Source organism: Callospermophilus lateralis, chromosome 2 (assembly GCF_048772815.1).
Source record: "Callospermophilus lateralis isolate mCalLat2 chromosome 2, mCalLat2.hap1, whole genome shotgun sequence".
Lineage (NCBI taxonomy): Eukaryota > Metazoa > Chordata > Mammalia > Rodentia > Sciuridae > Callospermophilus > Callospermophilus lateralis.
Genome location: NC_135306.1, coordinates 73,358,150 through 73,377,493, shown reverse-complemented (window position 1 = coordinate 73,377,493; position 19,344 = coordinate 73,358,150). Strand labels below are relative to the sequence as shown.

Below are 19,344 nucleotides of genomic sequence, written 5' to 3'. Positions count from 1 at the left end.
CATACAAATAAGATAAAGATGTTGTGTCCACCAAAAACTAAAAAATAAATATTAAAAAAATTCTCTCTCTCTCTAAATAAATAAATAAATAAATAAAAATAAAAAAGAAAGAAATCTAGAAAGAAGAAAAGTGGTTCTACAACATTCCTTAGATGCTAGCTTGATTTTGAACAGTGTTTTTCACCAAATAATTCTCTATTAGGTCTTACCAGGAGTCCCACACCAAGCCTTCTGTAGCTTGTTGCATAGTGTGTACTGACTCCTCCCTGTGAATAAGTCAGGTGTCAACTAAATTCCATATGCTACCAGGGAACTCCTGAGGTTTTGTTCCTTCATGAAAAGGAGAAAAATCCCTTTCCTAAGCAGCCTTTCCTTTAACTTCTGCAGACTGAGATTCTTAATGTTTCTTAAATAAAGCCTAATTGACTGGTGCTTTTTGAGTCTCCTATCCAATCTTTTAAAACATTTCTGGAGCTCTCCCTTGGCCTTGCATTCTCCGTTCACCACTGTGTTCTTGCAGGCAGTTTGGCCAGCTGGCCCTGGATGTGTTGGAGAAGGCCTTCAAGCAGAACGAGCGAATGGCCATGAAGCTACTGACATACGAACTCAAGAACTGGAGCAATTCTACCTGCCTGAAACTGGCTGTGTCTGGAGGGCTGCGTCCCTTTGTTTCACATTCTTGTACCCAAATGCTGCTGACAGACATGTGGATGGGGCGCCTGAAAATGAGGAAAAACTCTTGGCTGAAGGTAAATTGACTTTCCTTACAGAGTTTAATATTGGTTCAGTAGAAAAGTCTATATTCTTGAGCTCCATTTTTTTCATTTGTTCCTGCAAGGCACCCACAGGAAAACCAGTTGCTATCTTCTCACGGGTGAGGCAGGATTTTCACAGGGCCATCTCCAGGGGCATCTCCAAAAACTACTTTGTCTGCTATTGCCACAATTACTTTTCAAAAATGGGAGTAATTGAACATGTCCAGTCCAAGACAGAGCCATGTGAAGGAGGGGAGAAGTTGTTAAGCAGATATAAACATGCAGGTGTTGTTATTATTACATGCCACTGCCTGGGAGAATCCTCACAGAAGTAAAGGAGACTTTTCAGGGAAATTTTTCTTTTTTTTTTTTTTATTGGTTGTTCAAAATATTACAAAGCTCTTGACATCTCATATTACATATATTAGATTCAAGTGGATTATGAACTCCCATTTTTACCCCAAATACAGATTGCAGAATCACATCGGTTACACATCCACATTTTTACATAATGCCCTATTAGTAACTGTTGTATTCTGCTGCCTTTCCTATCCTCTACTATCCCCCTCCCCTCCCCTCCCCTCCCATCTTCTCTCTCTACCCCATCTACTGTAATTCATTTCCCTCCTTGTTTCAGGGAAATTTTTCAGAATACTTTCTGGTCAAGCTGTAATGAAAAAGACAAAAAAACAAAACAAATAAACAAACAAAAAACAATAATACTAACAGAGGCTGGGATGTAGCTCAGCATGTGTGAGGCCCTGGGTTTCATCCCAGCACCAAAACAACAACAAAACAAAACAATAACAACAAAACACTAATAGATAGTAAGCTAAATAAAATTAGCAGTACCATGGTAATTCTCATCCAATATACTGTTTCAGGGCCCAGTAAGTCTTTTATAAAAAAGGCTGCCCTGAAACTCATTTCTTCACACCACTAACCATCTCCAAATTCTTTTCTCCTCCTTCATCTTAAATTACCAAGAGGGAAATGAATTAAGTAAAAAGGACATTTAACCTTTGACATGGAACCTAACTTAAAGTTTTAGGTTGTGGTCAACCTATAGAATGCGTTTCCTAAACTGAATAAAAGGAGATAAATGATTAATATTAAGAGCTACCTAAGAATACACACATATACACATATATACACATATGTATATATGTTTTTAAAGAATTTAACCTTTATTTATTTATTTATTTTTTATGTGGTGTCAAGATCAAACCCAGTACCTCATTGTGCTAAGCAAGCGCTCTACCACTGAGCTGTTCCCCCAGTCCTAGAGATTCCTTAAAGGGGATCATACTAAAACAAAACAATAAAATAAACAACCCAGCAGGAGCTGGGAACGTAACTCAATAATAGAGTACTTTCTTTGCTTGTGTGAGTCCCTGGGTTCTGTTCCAGCACTGCAAAAGAAAAAAAAAATTTAAGCATGATAAAAAAAGATATGACTTCAGTTTTTTAAAACTTGAATAGTGGGTAGTCAGGCTTAATTTTATTTTTGGTCACTCAAACCCAGAATACTGAGGCTTAATGTAGCATTTAGCAAGTTGATCTTTACAGCATTTATTAAATCTTCTAAACACTTCACCTTGAAGGCCATATAAGTTGGACATAAAAAATCTTCTTCTTCTTTGTTTTGGGGTGTTGGGGATAGAACCTAGGGCCTTGTGCATGCTAAGTAAGTGTTCTACTGCTGTCCTACAGCCTCAGACCTTTTCATTTAATTTTGAGACAGGTCTCATTAAGTTGCCCAGGCTGACCTTGAACTTGCAATCCTTCTGTCTAAGGTTCCCATGTAGTTGGGATTTCAGGCATGCACCAGCACATAGTTTAAAAATAATTGTGAAAAAAACTGTTAATAATTTATAAATGATAGTAATATAATGAAAATATTGGGTCTTACTGGCAGACAATATTTGTGTAGGTTGGGAGATAGATATGAGTTGGTGTTTTTATATTCTTGATTTAAAAATATGAATAAATTCTAATGCTTTGTATGGTAACATATACTTAGAGGTTTTTAAAAATTATTAAAACAATGTATTCATTGAAAAATAATACTTGCACTGCCTTGTCCAGGTGCTGCTGGCATAGTGTACTGTATAGTATGTTATACTACATATTTCTAAACTTTAAAACGCATATATGTCTTGAACGTATATTTAAAGTTTAATTTAATTTTTTTTTTTACAAAAATGGGATCACTGTTCTATGATTTTTTTTTTTTTGCCACTCAACAATATTGCCTGGATAACATTGCATTTATTATTTAATGATTGAGTACTATTTCATTTATAGATTGTTCCATGCTGACTGTCAATGTATAGATGAATGTTTAGGTTGTCACATGAGTTTTGTGCTTTTGTAAATAACCTTACAGTGAATATCTGTATCTGCATATGTTTGTACTCTGGAGTATTTCTTAGGGAAACACTTGTAGAAATGAAATTGCTGAATCAACAAATATGAATAGAATCAAGATATAAATTGAACTGGGAATGGATCTGATATATTCTAGGCATTTAAAATCTTAGTTTTGTTATCTGAATACTACATCCATCTTGTGTATCCTTTTTTACTTATTTTATTTGTTTTCTTTTGCAGATCATCATAAGCATTCTTTTACCACCTACCATTTTGACACTGGAATTTAAAAGCAAAGCTGAGATGTCCCATGTTCCCCAGTCCCAGGACTTCCAGTTTACATGGTATTATGGTGACCAGAACCCCATCAGTAGCAAAGAAAGTGCTTGTATGGTTAGTGTGACATAGTAAATTGAGTTTTTATGGTATTGACTGCACACAAATAGACATACCACAATGTTTATTTATATAGTAATCTGGTAAACAAAATTCCTGTTGCCAGGGGTGTGCCCTAGGGTTATGCATTATTCTCAAATGCCTGACTCATCAATCAAGCACATGGTTCTCTTCTGCCTAATCTTTTTTTTTTTTTTTTTTTTGTAGTTGTAGATGAATAGAAAGCCTTTAGATTATTTGTTTTTTATTTTTATGTGATGCTGAGAATTGAACCCAGTGCCTAATGCATTCGAGGCAAGCGCTCTGCCACTGAGCTACAGACCCCAGCCTTCTTCAACCTAATCTTAATCTTATTATATTGTGGACAAGTGTGATAAATATGAAAGGCCTAATTAACAATGGAGTATTGAGCAAAATACTCCATTTCTAATTTGAAGCCCAAATCAAAGACTTTATTATACTTACCATGTGTCTAAGTTTTCATTTTCCTTTGCAACTAGTATAGTAAATTGACTCACTATTCTAAAGCAACAATGAGAAATGCCTCATGTTCCTAAAATCCTTGTTCCTAAAGATCTGTGTTTAGAATTTGTGCCAATCTTCCCAGTTCCATTCCACAGATCTTTCCATACGTTATATCCAGTGGCCGAGGGGAGTTATGAGTTCCACATGTGTGGTCTGTCTGAGCTACTTCTGCCACAGCCCATCTTAACTGCAGAGTTTCCAGTATGCTCTGAATATGTTCTTTGCTTTTTATGTTTCCAACTGGGTCATTGCTTATAAAATCATCATTTACTATGAGGTGTAGTAATGTCTTCTTAGGTACTTACACATGAAGGAAGTATCTTTAGAATCCTGTCTGGTGTACTTTTGCATTTATAAAGTATTTATTATAATATTTAAAAATACATTCAGTATATGATAAGTGAAAATTAATTATAATTAGTGTTTTATGATTGGCATCTGTTGTGTTTGGTTGAATGGCCATTCTGATTGGTTGATGCTTCTTTCAGATAGGTAGTTAACTATTTTAACCATCACTATCATTTGGGTATGTGTGTGTTCCTTTCCCCTCCTTCCTTCTCCCCTTCTTCTTTCCCTGCCCCTTCCCTATTTTCTACCTCCTTCCCTTCCTTCCTTCCTTCTGCTTGATAGTTCTATCAGGGATTCTTAGAATCCAAGAGGCCAGATACATTTCAACCTCTGTAGAATGTGTGGGAAGTCAACTCCCACACACCTGAGCTAGTCAAAGTCATTACATTTATGACTGTAACAGCCAGATGATACCTTTACTAAGTTTGGACCATTTCAAAAAAAAATTAAGGAATAAGAATAAATATAGTTTTGATTTAACCCCTTTAGAAATAGAATACTGCCAGGCATGCCTATAATCCCAGTGGCTTACCCCACCCCCCAAAGAATGCCATCCTCATATGGAGGTATTCAGTTTATGCCTTTCTAATTGTTTATGCCTGTCTAATTGTTCACATTGTTTAGTTCCATTATTAAAGCCAACAATAAAGAGAGATGAATTTTTCATCTAAATATCTACAAAGAAATATGAATTAGATTGGCACTTTCTTACAGGTTGTAGCAAATAGTACTTTGCAAATGGGTGTAACTTCACTTTTGACTCTCAGATTTCATGGGATGAACTCAAAAACACTTAAGGCACTATATGTAGCTAGAGCATTCCACCAAACAATCATCTTTAAAGGGGAGACTCAGAAATGAATTCCCCCTTAAATGGGAATTAAGCATACTCTTAATATTAAAAAAATACTGTAAATTTCACAATTTCCTAAAAAATCACATTTTGGTAATATAGTGGTTGTCTTCTAGCAGTTGCTTACTGAATTGGTTTGGATATGACCATATCAATTTATTAAGTCAATGAATATTTAATGGCCTCCATCCATATGCCAGACAAAATAGAAAGTTCTGAGGTACAGTGCCATTAATTGAAGCAGATGTGGCCTCCGCCCCTCTGGACAGTATGTCCATGATGTCTCACCATTATTCAATTTAAATCATAAATCAGTTATAGAAAAAGCATTTCACATATGTGTATTACAAATGACTTATAATCATAGGAACAAGTTTTCTTTAATCTTTGAATTTTACTTAAGCAACACTTATTGATAAGCTGACTAGGTTTTAGAATTTTGCTGGATAAAGATGAGAGCAACACTTTGTTGGGATACACAAGATTTCATAATGCTAATTCAGCCAATGTGATTAATTAATTGAGGAGCATAACTTGCATTATGTATTGTGGGAGAGAACTAGAGGCAGGCAAAAGGTAGAGGCCTTTAGAGTGCCTTTGAAATAATAAATATAAATATAATGAGAATATGTATAGTAATAGGAGAATGAAGGCCATTATTCTCGTGCTGAAACTAGACAGAATCAAATACTGCATTTGCTTTGTGAGGCTTTGTAAAATTCCTCATTGAAATTTGAATGGGCAAAATTACTTTGCCAAGAGAAATTTAATTTTTCCTAGTTGCCAGTCTCTTAAAAGCAGGAATTTGGATGCCATGGGCTGTCTTAGGAATGAACTACAGGAGGAGGCAGAGTGGGCTTACCCGTGGAAGATGACTTCTCAAGTAGGGGCCCGTAGCTGAGGGTTAGGGGTTGGTGACAGCTTCATGATGGACGTGGTGTTTGAGTTGAGACTTGAAGATGTGGAGAGGGAAAAGAACATGACAACAGGAAGTGGCACAGAGACAGGAAATAACAAGGCATCAGTGAACTTCACAAGTGCCATTGTTTGTTATGGAGGATATGTAGGCATGGAAGGATCTGTAGGCATGGCTGGAAAAGTAGGTTGAGGTTAAATTGTGGAGGCTCTTGTATGCCCTATGAAGGAAAGAGTTCTATCTTTATTATACGTGTTATAATTATACATGACAGTGGCATTCGTTATGCATGTTCATTCATGCACATAATTTGGTTACTTTCATTCCTCAGCACCTTCCCTCTTCCTCCCCTCCATCCTCCTCCGGATCTGCTTGCTCTACTCTACGAATTCCATTTTAATCATTGGAGAACCAGTGAACGTGTATGACTAGTAGGAAAATTATACTGCCTGCAGTGCATAGGATGGTTTAACACCAAGACAGGATGAAGGCAGGGAGAGCATGGGTCAGGAAGAACACTCCTGTGAGAAGTAATAAGAGCATTAGCCAGGATCAGTAGCAATAGATTTGGAGAGGAAACGACAGATTTTAATGAAGAGTCAATTGAGCATGAGGAATGGGCTAAAGGAAATGGCAAATGTGATTGATAAATTGGTGGGTACACAAGGAGCCTTGAAAGGGATGCAGGAATGAATGAACATGGAGTAGGTTTGGAACAGGAGAGATGAACTCAGTCTTTGGTTGATAAATAGCAATTGAAAAAAATTAAGCAAGTTGAATAATCTATTCTACCTGCATCAGGGCTGAGTGTTGTGGTTGTAATTTTATTTTGTGTACTTGCTGGTATTAGAGAGAAAGAGAGTGGAGGAAAGGAACAGAGAGAGGGAAGGAGGGAGAGAGAGAGAGAGAGAAAGAGAGAGAGAGAGAGAGAGAGAGAGAGAGAGACCTGAATGGAATGAACAAGCTAACTAAACCAAGTATTTTTGTCTCTGCCGTCCTCTAAAGAAAATGAACAGAAGTCCCATATTGTCTTTCTGATGGCATTTGTTTTTGACAACTCAGAGATAGGCTCAATTGTCACTTTATATACTTTATAGTCCATTCTAAATTGTCAGGAGTAATTCAGGCCTAATGAAACACTCGTAGAAAAAATAAGAGAAGTCATTGGATAGAAAGATCATTACTTAAATTGATTTCTGGGGTCTTTCTGAAGTGGTATTGGTGTCATTAAAATCTCAGTCAATGATGACTTTTCTAATTGGTTTTCAGCCATTTTCACTCGAGGCTTGTTCAAACCTGTTAGGAACCGGGTCAGTTCCCACATCTCTAAGTCACAACCTCAATTCCACTGCACAAAGTGAAGGAAACTGAACAATCAAACAGGCACTAAAGATAACCCATCTGGATGCCCAAGGCCTTGAAAATTACATTTCTGCTGTTCTATAAACAATTCAAACAAAATTTGATTCATTTCTGAGCTTGAAAAATCTTGCTAACCTTGCAGGATAGATATTAGGGAAGGAACTTTTGTGACTAGGTTGAAGGAATGGGTTAGGGTGAGAAGAGCAGAGAATCTTCCTTTCTTTTCTTTTAGTATTACTTTAAAATTATGAAATGAATGCATTTCCCAGTAAAAATTAAAGTCCCATAGAAATAAAGTAGGGTATAGCTCTCCTGCTTCCCTTTTGCTTCTGTATTCTCCTTCATCATGACAATTAGGCTACAGGTGCTTTTTTGTTTTCATATTGTTTCTCATGTTTCCTTTTTCAAAAGCCTGCTCTCTGTGGGCGTGGGTGTGGTCACACTCAGGCGATCGTGCTCTGCCACACAGGTTCTCATGCTCATCACCTACAAGGGTTACTGCTTTTGGGCTGACATATAATTTTTAAGAAGCTGATGAAAGGTTTAATTATTTTCCTAAAAAACAATCAATATGCACATACAACACAAATACCTGCTTATAGTTGCACAGTGTTCAAGGAACTCCTGAGCAGAGGGCCTGTGAACTCCAGGCTAAGAGCTTCTCAGCTCTAAATACGTGGAAAGCTGCCAGAGGTCAGAATCCTAAATGAACACTGTGGCTGACTTCCCATGATCTGGAGTAGAGGCATTATTGATTTCATGTCCATTTGTCCTCTTGTATTAAGGAAATAAATGTAACATGTTATTGCTTTTACCAGGAAGTTCCAAAATTACTGCTAAAGGAGATTAATCAGAACAGGAACAGCGAACATTTGTAATTCCTTAGAACTATTCTTACTTTGGGTTTGATTACTAGAAATTCAGTCTGCATTTCAGAAATATCCTATGTTCCTTACCTGGTCAAATATTTATGTAACATATGCAGTTTTAAGGCTCTTTCTTTTTAAGGCTAAGACTAAAATTTGGACAATTCATTTATATCATTTATGATTAAGGATAAGACTATAGTTTGGACAATTCATTTATAATATATCATTTACGATGTTTTGGATGTCCATACCTGTCAACATTTGAGTTAAGCTGCCTACAAAAATGATTTATTATTATTATTAATTATTTTGGTGGAAGTGCTGAGGGTTGAACTCAAGGTCTCATAGAAGCAAAGCATGAGCTCTACCACTGAATTGCACCCTGAAAATTGTTTTTCTTTTTTTTTTTATTTTACAGAAAGACTGTGATTTGGAGAGGGGCCCTGATGAGAAAGTGAATGAAAATCAGCACTTTGATTTAACAAATGGGCCCAAAAGCCTTCCTTGGACTAGGAAAGTCTATGAGTTCTACAGCGCTCCCATTGTGAAGTTTTGGTTTTACACGGTTGGTTTCACTGCAGCAGTAAAAATAGTATTAATGACCATTAGGAGCTCATGGTAAAGTGGACACTGATGTACCTGATTTTCCAACTTGGGATAAAAGTATAGAAATGCAGGGAAAAAAAAGACAAAGGAGACAGCAAAGAGGATTGGAGAGGGCATGGGAAGCCAGAGTAGACTTTGGGAATTTGAGAGCATGTGTATTTTTCTCTCTTAGAGAGTTTGGAGTTAGCACAGATGGAACTGAGCATCTGGAACTTTGAGAAACAACAAGATTAACAGCAGTGTCTGTAGGATTAAGTGGATTCTTTTCCTGTGTGGGGCAAGAAAAATCAGCAGTTGAATCAAGCTTTTCTTTGTAGGAATGCTATTAATATTAATAATAATTGTTTGTGTGATATAGACAAAAATGCAAGTGTTTGTTTTTGTCTTCAACAGCATGCGTGGATAAACGTAGAGAGGATAATAAAAAGTTTAGAATCTGAATTGTGCCATCAAATATCAACTCTATTATAGATAGCAGAGATTCAGAGAAAGTGTGAACTATCCCTTAAATGAATTGAGTGCTTTCACATTGTTAGTAACATTTATTTTTCTAATGCTTAGTTATACTTAAAATGTTCTTGGCCAAGGTTTTGTATTTCTTAAACATTTGAAGTGTGACTATTAAATAAGTTATATTTCACAATATGTACTTGGCTAACCACACACTTATTTCATATATTTATTGAATAAATATCTAACTCTGAAAGACTTTTATCGGTTTCTAAAAATCAAATCTCACTTCAAAGGATATGGTTTCACTACTATTTTGAATTTGCAAAAAAAATATTTGAGAAACCAATAGGAGCCCTGAGAGTTTTTTTTTTTTTTTTTGTACCAGGGATTGAGTCAAGGGACACTTTACCACTGAGCCACATCCCAGCCCTTCTTTATATTTTATTTTGAGACAAGCTCTTGCTTATTTGCTTAGGGTCTTGCTAAATTGCTTAGACTGGCTTTGAACTTGATCCTCCTGTCTCAGCCTCCTGAGCCACTGGGATTACATGCATGCGCCACTTTGCCCAGTGCTGAGAGTAGTACCATTATTGAGAAAAGAGTTAATCCCAAAAGACTCTAAGTATCTGCATGTTTCTTTCCTTAGAAATTTCCAACCTCGAGAGCTTTTAGAGGGTGGAGGAAAGCTGAGCAGTAGATCCGAGTCATCTGGATCTGCCCACCATAACAGATGGTGCAAGCAGTGCACTCTAGTGTTTGAGTCTTGGCTCCGCATTGCTGGACTCCGCTGTGTGTGCTGTACTGCATCTTGCTGCAAATGTGATGTAAAAGCAAAAATGTAAACATTTTTTAGATCACTTTTTTCATATTGGAAAGAAACAAAAAGAGTCAAAAGCAAAACCATAAGTAACTAGAGAGTTTTAGTGCAGCCTTGTTTTGCCTAGAGGTGAATACTTGGGTTGTTTGCAGCCTTGTAAAAGGTCACTCTAGACTAATGAGCAAATGGACTGAAAATAGCGGATAAGAACCCAACCTGTTCTTAATTAGAGGAACTTGTGCTCCATATATTCAGTTCAAGCTCAATATCTATTTGTTGGATGCATGTATTGTCTTTTTGTTTGTAAATCTGTTATGTTCATATAGTCATACCTACATATGTTAGAAGAAAAAGTATTATGGCTGAAGATGACATAAGGTCCAAACCATTCAATTACATTTAACTGACAGCTTATTGTTCTTTCTGAAGCACAGGACTAAGCACGAGAGGTAGGTGAAAAGCAGGTTATCAAACATAGTCGTTGCCCTCCAGAAGCTTGCAGTGGAGTAGAGGATACTATTTCTGATTATTAAATGATAAATGATATATATTAAATTATATATAATAATATTAATTATATATTAAATTATATAAATTATTCAAATATAAATCAGGGGGTAGGCAAGTATTAATACAAAGGAACTATAGACAAATGGGTGAAAGTATAAATAATGTATGAATAAAAATACACCCTGGAATAAAAATTAAGGGATTAATTTTTCTGGTTACTATGAAATCAATGATGAAAATGCAAAAAAAAAAATATAACTGATTTGGTAGAATAAATTTATTTAAATTATGTCCCTAGGAAGTCATAAGAGTAGACATTGAGACATAAGACAAATATAGAATTAGTTAACTATTACTGTTATATATAACTGTTCTATAGTTCCTTAACTTACAGGCAGTTAGATCTATAGTGGCTACCCACAAATGCCACCTTCTGTAAATAATATCATTCTAGTGTAGTCAGAAATGGTTTAAGCCATTTTTTTTGTTACCTGTACAGAACTAGACTTGGAACCAGACTTAGAACCAGAATACCAACTTAGAATTCAAGGAGGCATGAAAAATAAGGATCAAGGTTAAACTGATGTTTCTTGTGAGAACAGAACAGACAGTTTTCTCTCTGTGGATTTAGGATTTTTAGAAATAAGTATGGGTCAGCAAGTGCTGTGTCTTCTCTCCAAAGCTGTTTAAACGACTGCATGATTCATAAGTCGTTGGTGACAATGTAAATTGGTAAAGCCTTTCTGGTGGATAATTTATTAAGATTTGTCTCAGTTCCAATGTGTGTGCCCAGCTAATCTGCTTCTGGGTATAAATCTTAAGATAAGAATACTAAATAAGATTACAAAGCTGTTACTCACTATGTATATTTATGCATGTGTTTATTATGTTTTAATTCATTGAAGAGATTAGAAATCTAGGTATAATATGTAACATGGATTGAATGTCTACCATGTGTCAGACATAATTCTGAGTGCTGATAAGCCACAAACAGTCCATAGTTACAAGGGATTACAGTTGGGCAAACTTTTCTGTCAACCACAATATTTTAATCAACATAAATTGATATTCCCAGTGTAGTAAATGTCACAACTCATTGTATTTGAAGACACACTCTACTGATGTTGCTCATTGGACATATTTGGCAGACATACTGTCAATGTTTAAATTGAAGGGAGCCATGAGATTCTTCTCTGGCTTGCCATTAGTCTGCTAGTATTCACATTGGAATGTGCAGGGTACTGGAAATTCCAGTGTGAAGTAAACAGGATGAGACAGTATCCTCTTCCATGCATCTGAGAGCAGTGATTTTCATTTCTGCCACCAAATTTTAGACTAGAAAACCATAGATTCTTGTGATTTCCTTGATATTAGGTCACCAATAATCTGAAGGTGGCACCCCATGTGTTTTTGTGTTATCATGTTGAAATTCATGGCTGTGTTTCTTCTGGACTCTCTGTGTGTCTGGTTGGCATCCTCCATGACTGCTGGCACTCACATTCAGGGAATGTGTGTCCCCTCACAGATGGCATATCTGGCATTCCTCATGCTGTTCACTTACACTGTGTTGGTGGAGATGCAGCCCCAACCCAGCGTGCAAGAGTGGCTTGTTATCATTTACATCTTCACCAATGCTATTGAGAAAGTCAGGGAGGTGAGTTTTCCTTCTATTTTTTTTTTGTTAGTTGCTCATGATAATACAATGATCTTGACATATCATACATTTGAATCAAATGGAGTATAATTTCTTGTCTTCTGCTTACCTGTGGTAGAGTTGTTCTCAAGTCTGATGATGTAAAGGGACAGCTAAGGGTGGGAGAGAGAATATTCTGATACTGATTTGCATGCTCCAAGAAGATCCTTGGGGGAAAATTCCCCGATTTTAACCCTTCATCCTTATCAAATACTTTCTGCTGGTTACTGGACTTTGGAAGTAGTTATCTCTGAAGCACTTATCTCTTAAGGACTTAGTATGTTTGTAAGTCCTAGAATAGACAGGTGATGCATCTAATTGTTATTAACCCTCCAACTATTTGATTTCCATGAAGTGCATATTTTTTGTGGGATTGATTTTTTATGACCTAGTATTATCTATGTGTTATCAATTTTACATGACAGAGCGGTATGTAAAGGCTGAAGTTGCAGAAAACATAAGGAATTCATTTACAGCATTTGAAAGTTCCTACTAATCAACTTTGAAAATTGAAGCTAAAAATCCCTTTGGACTCATTGCAAGTAGTCTAAAACACAAAGCAAACAAGCTTTCATTTCTAGTTTGCACTGAGTCACTTAAAAATTAACATTCGTTTGCAGTTATAGCTACAATCACAAATAGACTGTTTTAGATGTCATTGTGTATGTATTTCTTTGTCTATGCACTTATATACATTTATTTTGTCCTATTACCATTTGAGCAACATTAAATACTAAGTATAATAATAATCACATATAATAATATGTAATTAATTATAATAATATTAATAACTATAATAATAATAATACTATAATATATAATAATACTATGTGTTTTTAGTAATTATATCTATATTGCCTACTAGTTACTTATGTAGTGTTCAAAGATTATAGCAAACAATTCATTATAGAAACATTTGAATTTTTTAGGATTCAGGGAGAACATGTTTGCTATTTTACATTTCAGTTTGTAAAGCATTTCAAAAGTGATTTCTTATGATTGTAAGCTCCAACATCATATTCCTGCTGGTTTGTTAACAACTTGCTAAATAGCTCTGGTAGGACTAGATTTTTTGGTTTTAATCCAGTATTCTCTGCACTCTGTTGATCTCATGGAGTGGAATCATAGTGATGTGGATCCATTGCAATACTGAGTTTTATTTTTATTTTTTTTTTAAACAGAGAGAGAGAGAGAGAGAGAGAGAGAGAGAGAGAGAGAGAGAGAGAGAGAGAGAAAGAGAGAGAATTTTTAAATATTTATTTTTCAGTTTTTGGTGGACACAACATCTTCATTTTTATTTTTATGTGGTGCTGAGGATCGAACCCAGCGCCCTGCGCATGCCAGGAGAGCGTGTTACTGCTTGAGCCACATCCCCAGCCCAATACTGAGTTTTAAATTGTCTTGATGCTTCTCATCTTAGTTTTGGATTAATGAAAGCTAGAAAAGTACTATTTTCCTTTTTAAAAAAATTTCTAGGGAAGTTTCAATTAACTAGTATTAATGCTAGACATTATTAATTTAATTTTTAATTAATTTTAATTAACAAGCATTAAAATATATTTATAGAATTGTTTAATCATTTTTTTAATATTTATGTTTTAGGTGTAGATGGATACAACATAATGCCTTTTTTTTTTTTTTTTTAATGTGGTGCTGAGGATCGAACCCGGATCCCGCTCATGCTAGGCAAGCGCTCTACCACTGAGACACAATCCTAGCCCCATGTTTAATAATTTTTTTTACCTAGAATAACTTTTGTTTCAAATCCCTGTGTGATGTTAGGTTTGGCAGTGCAAAAAAAGATTGAACCCAGGACCTTCTGCATGCTAGGCAAGCACTCTACTTTTGAGCTGTACCCCCACCCCTCTGCCTCATTTTTTAAAATTTCCCTTTCTTTCTTCTTCAGATCTGTATTTCAGAACCGGGGAAGATTACTCAAAAGGTGAAGGTATGGATTAGTGAGTACTGGAACTTAATGGAAACTGTGGCCATTGGCCTGTTTTCAGTTGGTTTTGGCCTTCGGTTGGGTAGCCCTCCTTTTCACACAGCAGGAAGACTAATCTACTGCATAGACATCATATTCTGGTTCTCACGGCTCATGGACTTCTTTGCTGTGAATCAACATGCAGGTCCATATGTGACCATGATTGCAAAAATGGTGAGTGCAATCTGGTTTCTATATGCAAGTGTTCTTTGTTAATGGTTCTGCCTCGTTTCATGGTTCATATAGAATAGTTTCACTTTGGGGATTAGTTCTAGAAGCATAGACAGATCATTTCATCACTGTTTTCTATATAACCACAAATTCATATTTAATATGAATGATTTAATATGAAGGATGACACAATGGGCCATTGATCCAGAGACTCCTTTGGTTAATATGGAATTGAGTCAAATTAGTCTTGGAGCATAATAATTTCATGTGTTAGATTTGTGTGAGGCTACCACCAAGAATATTTTCTGCTGAAGTGTTAGTTAGTCTTTTATCACGTACCCTTACCACACTCAAATATAGTACTTACTATGGGCCACACACTGTACTAAGTACCTTGTGTATATGAACTTTCTAGTTGTCATAACAACTTTATGGGACAAGTATCATTATTAGCCGCATTTTACATACAAGGAAATGGAGGTTAAGTAAACTCAAGGACATGTGTAGGGGAGCCAGGATCCCAAAGTGGGCCACCTGGCTCCGTCTGTCATCTGAGCTTGCCGTATGGTTGTATCAGTTTCTCCATCTGACTTTTGGCACATACCCAAGACCATTATTATTGGTTTTTCCTTCTAGACCACTTGCTGACAGGGAAGGGGCAAGTTCTGGAGAGTAGGAGTAGTGCAGAAACATAGGAGGGTGACAGAGAAGGGAGAACCTGCAGGAGTCCAGAGACAGATTTTTCTTACTTTTCATTGTTTACTCTAGTCTTGGTGACATTCGTATTTATTAATGGACTGTATGATGTAACTAGTATATCTCAATGTCTTAGTACAAGGTCATGGGTCTCTATGTAGTCACTCAGGGGGTATAGAACCCCTCAATTTTGTGGCATAGACATATCCCATTTGTAGCTTCTAAGGTTTCCCATAGCAGAGAATGACAGGGATAGAGAATCTAACGGCTTTTTACACCTCTGAACAGGAGGTGACCCAAGTTTCTATCACTCTACAGCCTGTGAGCTAGAATGTGTCTCATGGCCCCAGCCTAATACCAGTGAAATAAGGAGTGTGGGAAAGCATCCAGGTGCAGTGGTGTACCTGTAATCCCAGCTACTGAGTCTGAGGCAGGAGTATTACAAGTTTGAGTCCAGCCTGGGCAACTTAGCAAGACCCTGTTTCAAAATCAAAAATAAAAAGGGCTGGGAATGTACTCAGTGGTAAAGTCCCCTTAGGTTAAATCTCTAGTATCACAAAACAAAACAAAAAGTTGGATATTAACTAAAAGCTGCTCACATTTTATATTTACTACTGTTTAAAAAAAGAAGCACGTATTCTCTACTCAGCATATTTGTGTGGTTCCATAGATTAGTTTGACTTGAAACACGTACTGTGCAGAGAAAAGGAAATAATTTGCCAAAGAAAATTCAGTTGTTTATAGAGTAGGGCATTTTAGTTAATGACTAGACAATGTTATTGATAAATATAATTATGATGGCTGCTAGTATCTATTTTTTTTTTAAATTTCAAATCTGTGGTAAAATTCCAGTTGACCTGTGCTATTTTGCAGGCAGCAAACATGTTTTACATTGTCATCATGATGGCCATCGTCTTGCTGAGCTTTGGAGTGGCGCGCAAAGCCATCCTTTCACCAAAGGAGCCTCCGTCTTGGAGCCTCGCTCGAGATGTTGTATTTGAGCCATACTGGATGATGTATGGAGAAGTCTACGCTTCAGAGATAGATGGTACATAGGGGATTTGGCCAATATGCAGAAACTGAACCTTCATAGATACTCAGTTAAAAAAAATAATCTGGAGAGTACTTATCTGAATCTAAGAAGTGCATAAAGTTTGGCATTTTGCAAAGTTCAAGTGCTCAGCATCTGGGGAGGGTTTTGGGACTGTGGTTGATCATCTCTCTTGCTCATTTACATTCTCCATGTGTAGTTTGTTCAAGCCAGCCAACTTGCCCTCCGGGTGCTTTTCTTACTCCGTTCCTGCAAGCTGTCTACCTCTTTGTGCAGTACATCATCATGGTGAACCTGTTGATTGCCTTCTTCAAGTAGGTGATTTTAATTATATTTGCTTGTTTTATTTAAATAAAAGCTGGGGACAAGCATGTAGAGGAGATTTACATGTATGTTGAGAATATTACCCCTGTTTTTGTGTTTCATGTTTTATTTACTGTGGCTTTAAAAGCATAGGCACGAAAATCCTGGTAGGAAGGAAGAGAGCATGTGAGGCAATGAATCATTATCAATAGAGAGAAAGTGTACTGAGAGCATCATGGGAAGAGATCTTGAGTTGTCATTAAGAGAGTCAGGTTAATGAAAGAGCAATAGTTTATGGGTCCTTAATTAAGGAGTTCTTAATGCACCTTTTACCCATGGGTCTCAGAATATCTCGTTCTGTCTTTTCTTCTCTCTCACTTTTCACTTTATCTACATCTCCTTTTTATGGATCATCTTTGTGTCTCTGCTTTTCCTTTATGTATGTATTTATTTATTGTGATCTTGTTCAGTTCCTGTATATCTGGATATTCCACTTTATATCTCTAGCCTGGCTCTTCTTAGATTTAACTGTCCTTTTCCATCACTAGTCAGAAATGTAGTAGTTTCTTTTAAATTTAAACTGTCCAGACTCTTGATTCCTCTCTTTCTCAGTGAATACTTACTCTATTACTAGTCGATTGCAAATCTGTGGGGAAGAACATGAGTTTCTTTTGAAACAATATCTTTTCAGCTGTTTAGAAACCTGCTGGAGTCATTCTCAATGACTGTTGTTATCTCTGTCTCTAAACTGTTAGAAACTGAGATTGAGTCAGCCTTTGCCTGTTTGACCACCTCTTACTACCCTGCTCTTACCATGGAGCCTCCTCATTTAATTTTCTGCTTCAGTCTTTGGCTCCTCTATTCTGTTCTCAACACAGTAGCTCAATTAAAACCCCTTAAAAACATAACTCAGATGAGGTCACTCCTCTGCTCCAGACCCTTGAGTGGCTTCCAATTTTCCTTTGAGCAAAAATCAAAATCCCTACAATGACCCATATGGCCCATGTGATTTGGCTTCCGATCTTCTTAAATCATCCTTCATCCCACTTTTCCCTTTAACTTATTTCTGTTTTAGTCAGCTTGTTTGCCACTGGGACCAAAATACCTGACAAGAACAGCTTAAAGAAGGGAAAGTTTATTTTGGATTTTGGTTCCAGCGATTCAGTCCATGGTGGGCTGACTGCATAGCTCCTGGCCCATGGTGAGGTAGAACATCATGGGGGAAGAGTGTGGAGGAGGAAAGCTGCTCTGTTCATGGTGGCCAGGAAACAGAGAAATAAAGGGAAAGGGGCTACAGGGAAGGACCTCATACCAAATCATATAGCATTCTCCAAACATACTGGCTGCTCTCAGTTTTTCAACAACACAGATGCATTTACACTTATGTTCCCTATGGAGTGCTCCCCCATCACAGCCATGTGGCTCATTCCCTCATGCCCTGCTAGGCCTCACTTAAGCATTACAGTTCGAAGTTAAGCCCTCTTTACTCTTCCATATCCTTGGCATGTCTTGTTCCCCTTCTTTGTTTTAATGCTTACAAACAGTATAGACATAATCTGATTTATGTTTTATTTATTTATCATGTTATTCTGTTATTCAGCGCCTCTACTCCACAAGAAGAAATATTTTTCTATATTTTTTTGCTCATAAATTTATCCCAAACACAGAAAAGAGCATCTGCTTATTTAGTAGATGCTTTATGAATGAAAGCCCAACTAGTGCAGTATTGGCAAAAGGCATTACTATGCCAATGCCTTTTATATGCCAGGCACTCTGCTGGGTATTTTATTCATTGATTATCTCACTGAAGAAAGATAAGAAAAATAAAATAAGTGCATGGAAGCTAAGTTAAAAAAAAAGTAGAGAAGGTAGAGACTGGAGGTAGGCAAAATAAATCATATCTCCCCCAAAGTGCATGTTGGTTTTGCACTTGGGTATAGAGGACATATCTTCCCACTTGTTACAAGACTATATGTTAACTGTCATCTCTCTTAGCCTGGCTGTTTTATGACTGCACTACATTTATTGATATTTAAGTATACTATGGCTATTTTTGATATCTCATATAAGATTAAAATAGGATGTAAGATTTTTGTTTCTCAAACATGTTGGGTGTCAGCCGGGCACCATGGCACACACCAGAAATCCCAGCAGCTCGGGTGGCTGAGACAGGAGGTTTGTGAGTTCAAAGCCAGCCCCATCAACAGTGAGGTGCTAAGCAACTCAGTGAAACCCTGTCTCTAGATAAAATTATAAAATAGGGCTGGGGATGTGGCTCTGAGGCTGAGTGCCCCTGAGTTTAATTCCTGGTACCCCGCCCCCCCCAGCTCCTGCCCTCCCCACTATGTTGGGTGTCAAAAGAGAGGCTGAGAAATCCTCACATGGACCCATATTCTAATTTTAGAGATGAACACAAGGAGGACCAAACAAGCTGACTGACCCCCAGATCAGACCACTTGATCAGGGGCCCTTTAAGGCAATTATAGCAATTATTAAAGTATCTGAAATATACTATGAATGTCGCCATCTGCTGGTGGACAAGCAGTAGTCATGTTTGGACCGACAATTTGTAATAGAGTGGTTCTCACCACTCAAATGAGTTTCTAATTCAGTAGTTCTGGAATGGGGCCTAAGGATTTGCAACTCTGGCATGTTCTCAGGTG

General features: G+C 36.9%; 1 protein-coding gene across 1 annotated transcript in view; it reads left to right on the top strand.

Annotated features, from left to right (window-relative positions):
- The window catches only part of Trpm6 (transient receptor potential cation channel subfamily M member 6), a 112,001-nt gene that overhangs the window by 40,572 nt on the left and 52,085 nt on the right, over window positions 1–19,344 (top strand). Inside the window, 7 exon segments of the mRNA XM_076841511.2 lie at window positions 521–749; window positions 3,369–3,521; window positions 8,816–8,962; window positions 12,309–12,437; window positions 14,383–14,634; window positions 16,201–16,375; window positions 16,578–16,692. Coding sequence (XP_076697626.2) covers window positions 521–749; window positions 3,369–3,521; window positions 8,816–8,962; window positions 12,309–12,437; window positions 14,383–14,634; window positions 16,201–16,375; window positions 16,578–16,692 — 1,200 coding nt within the window.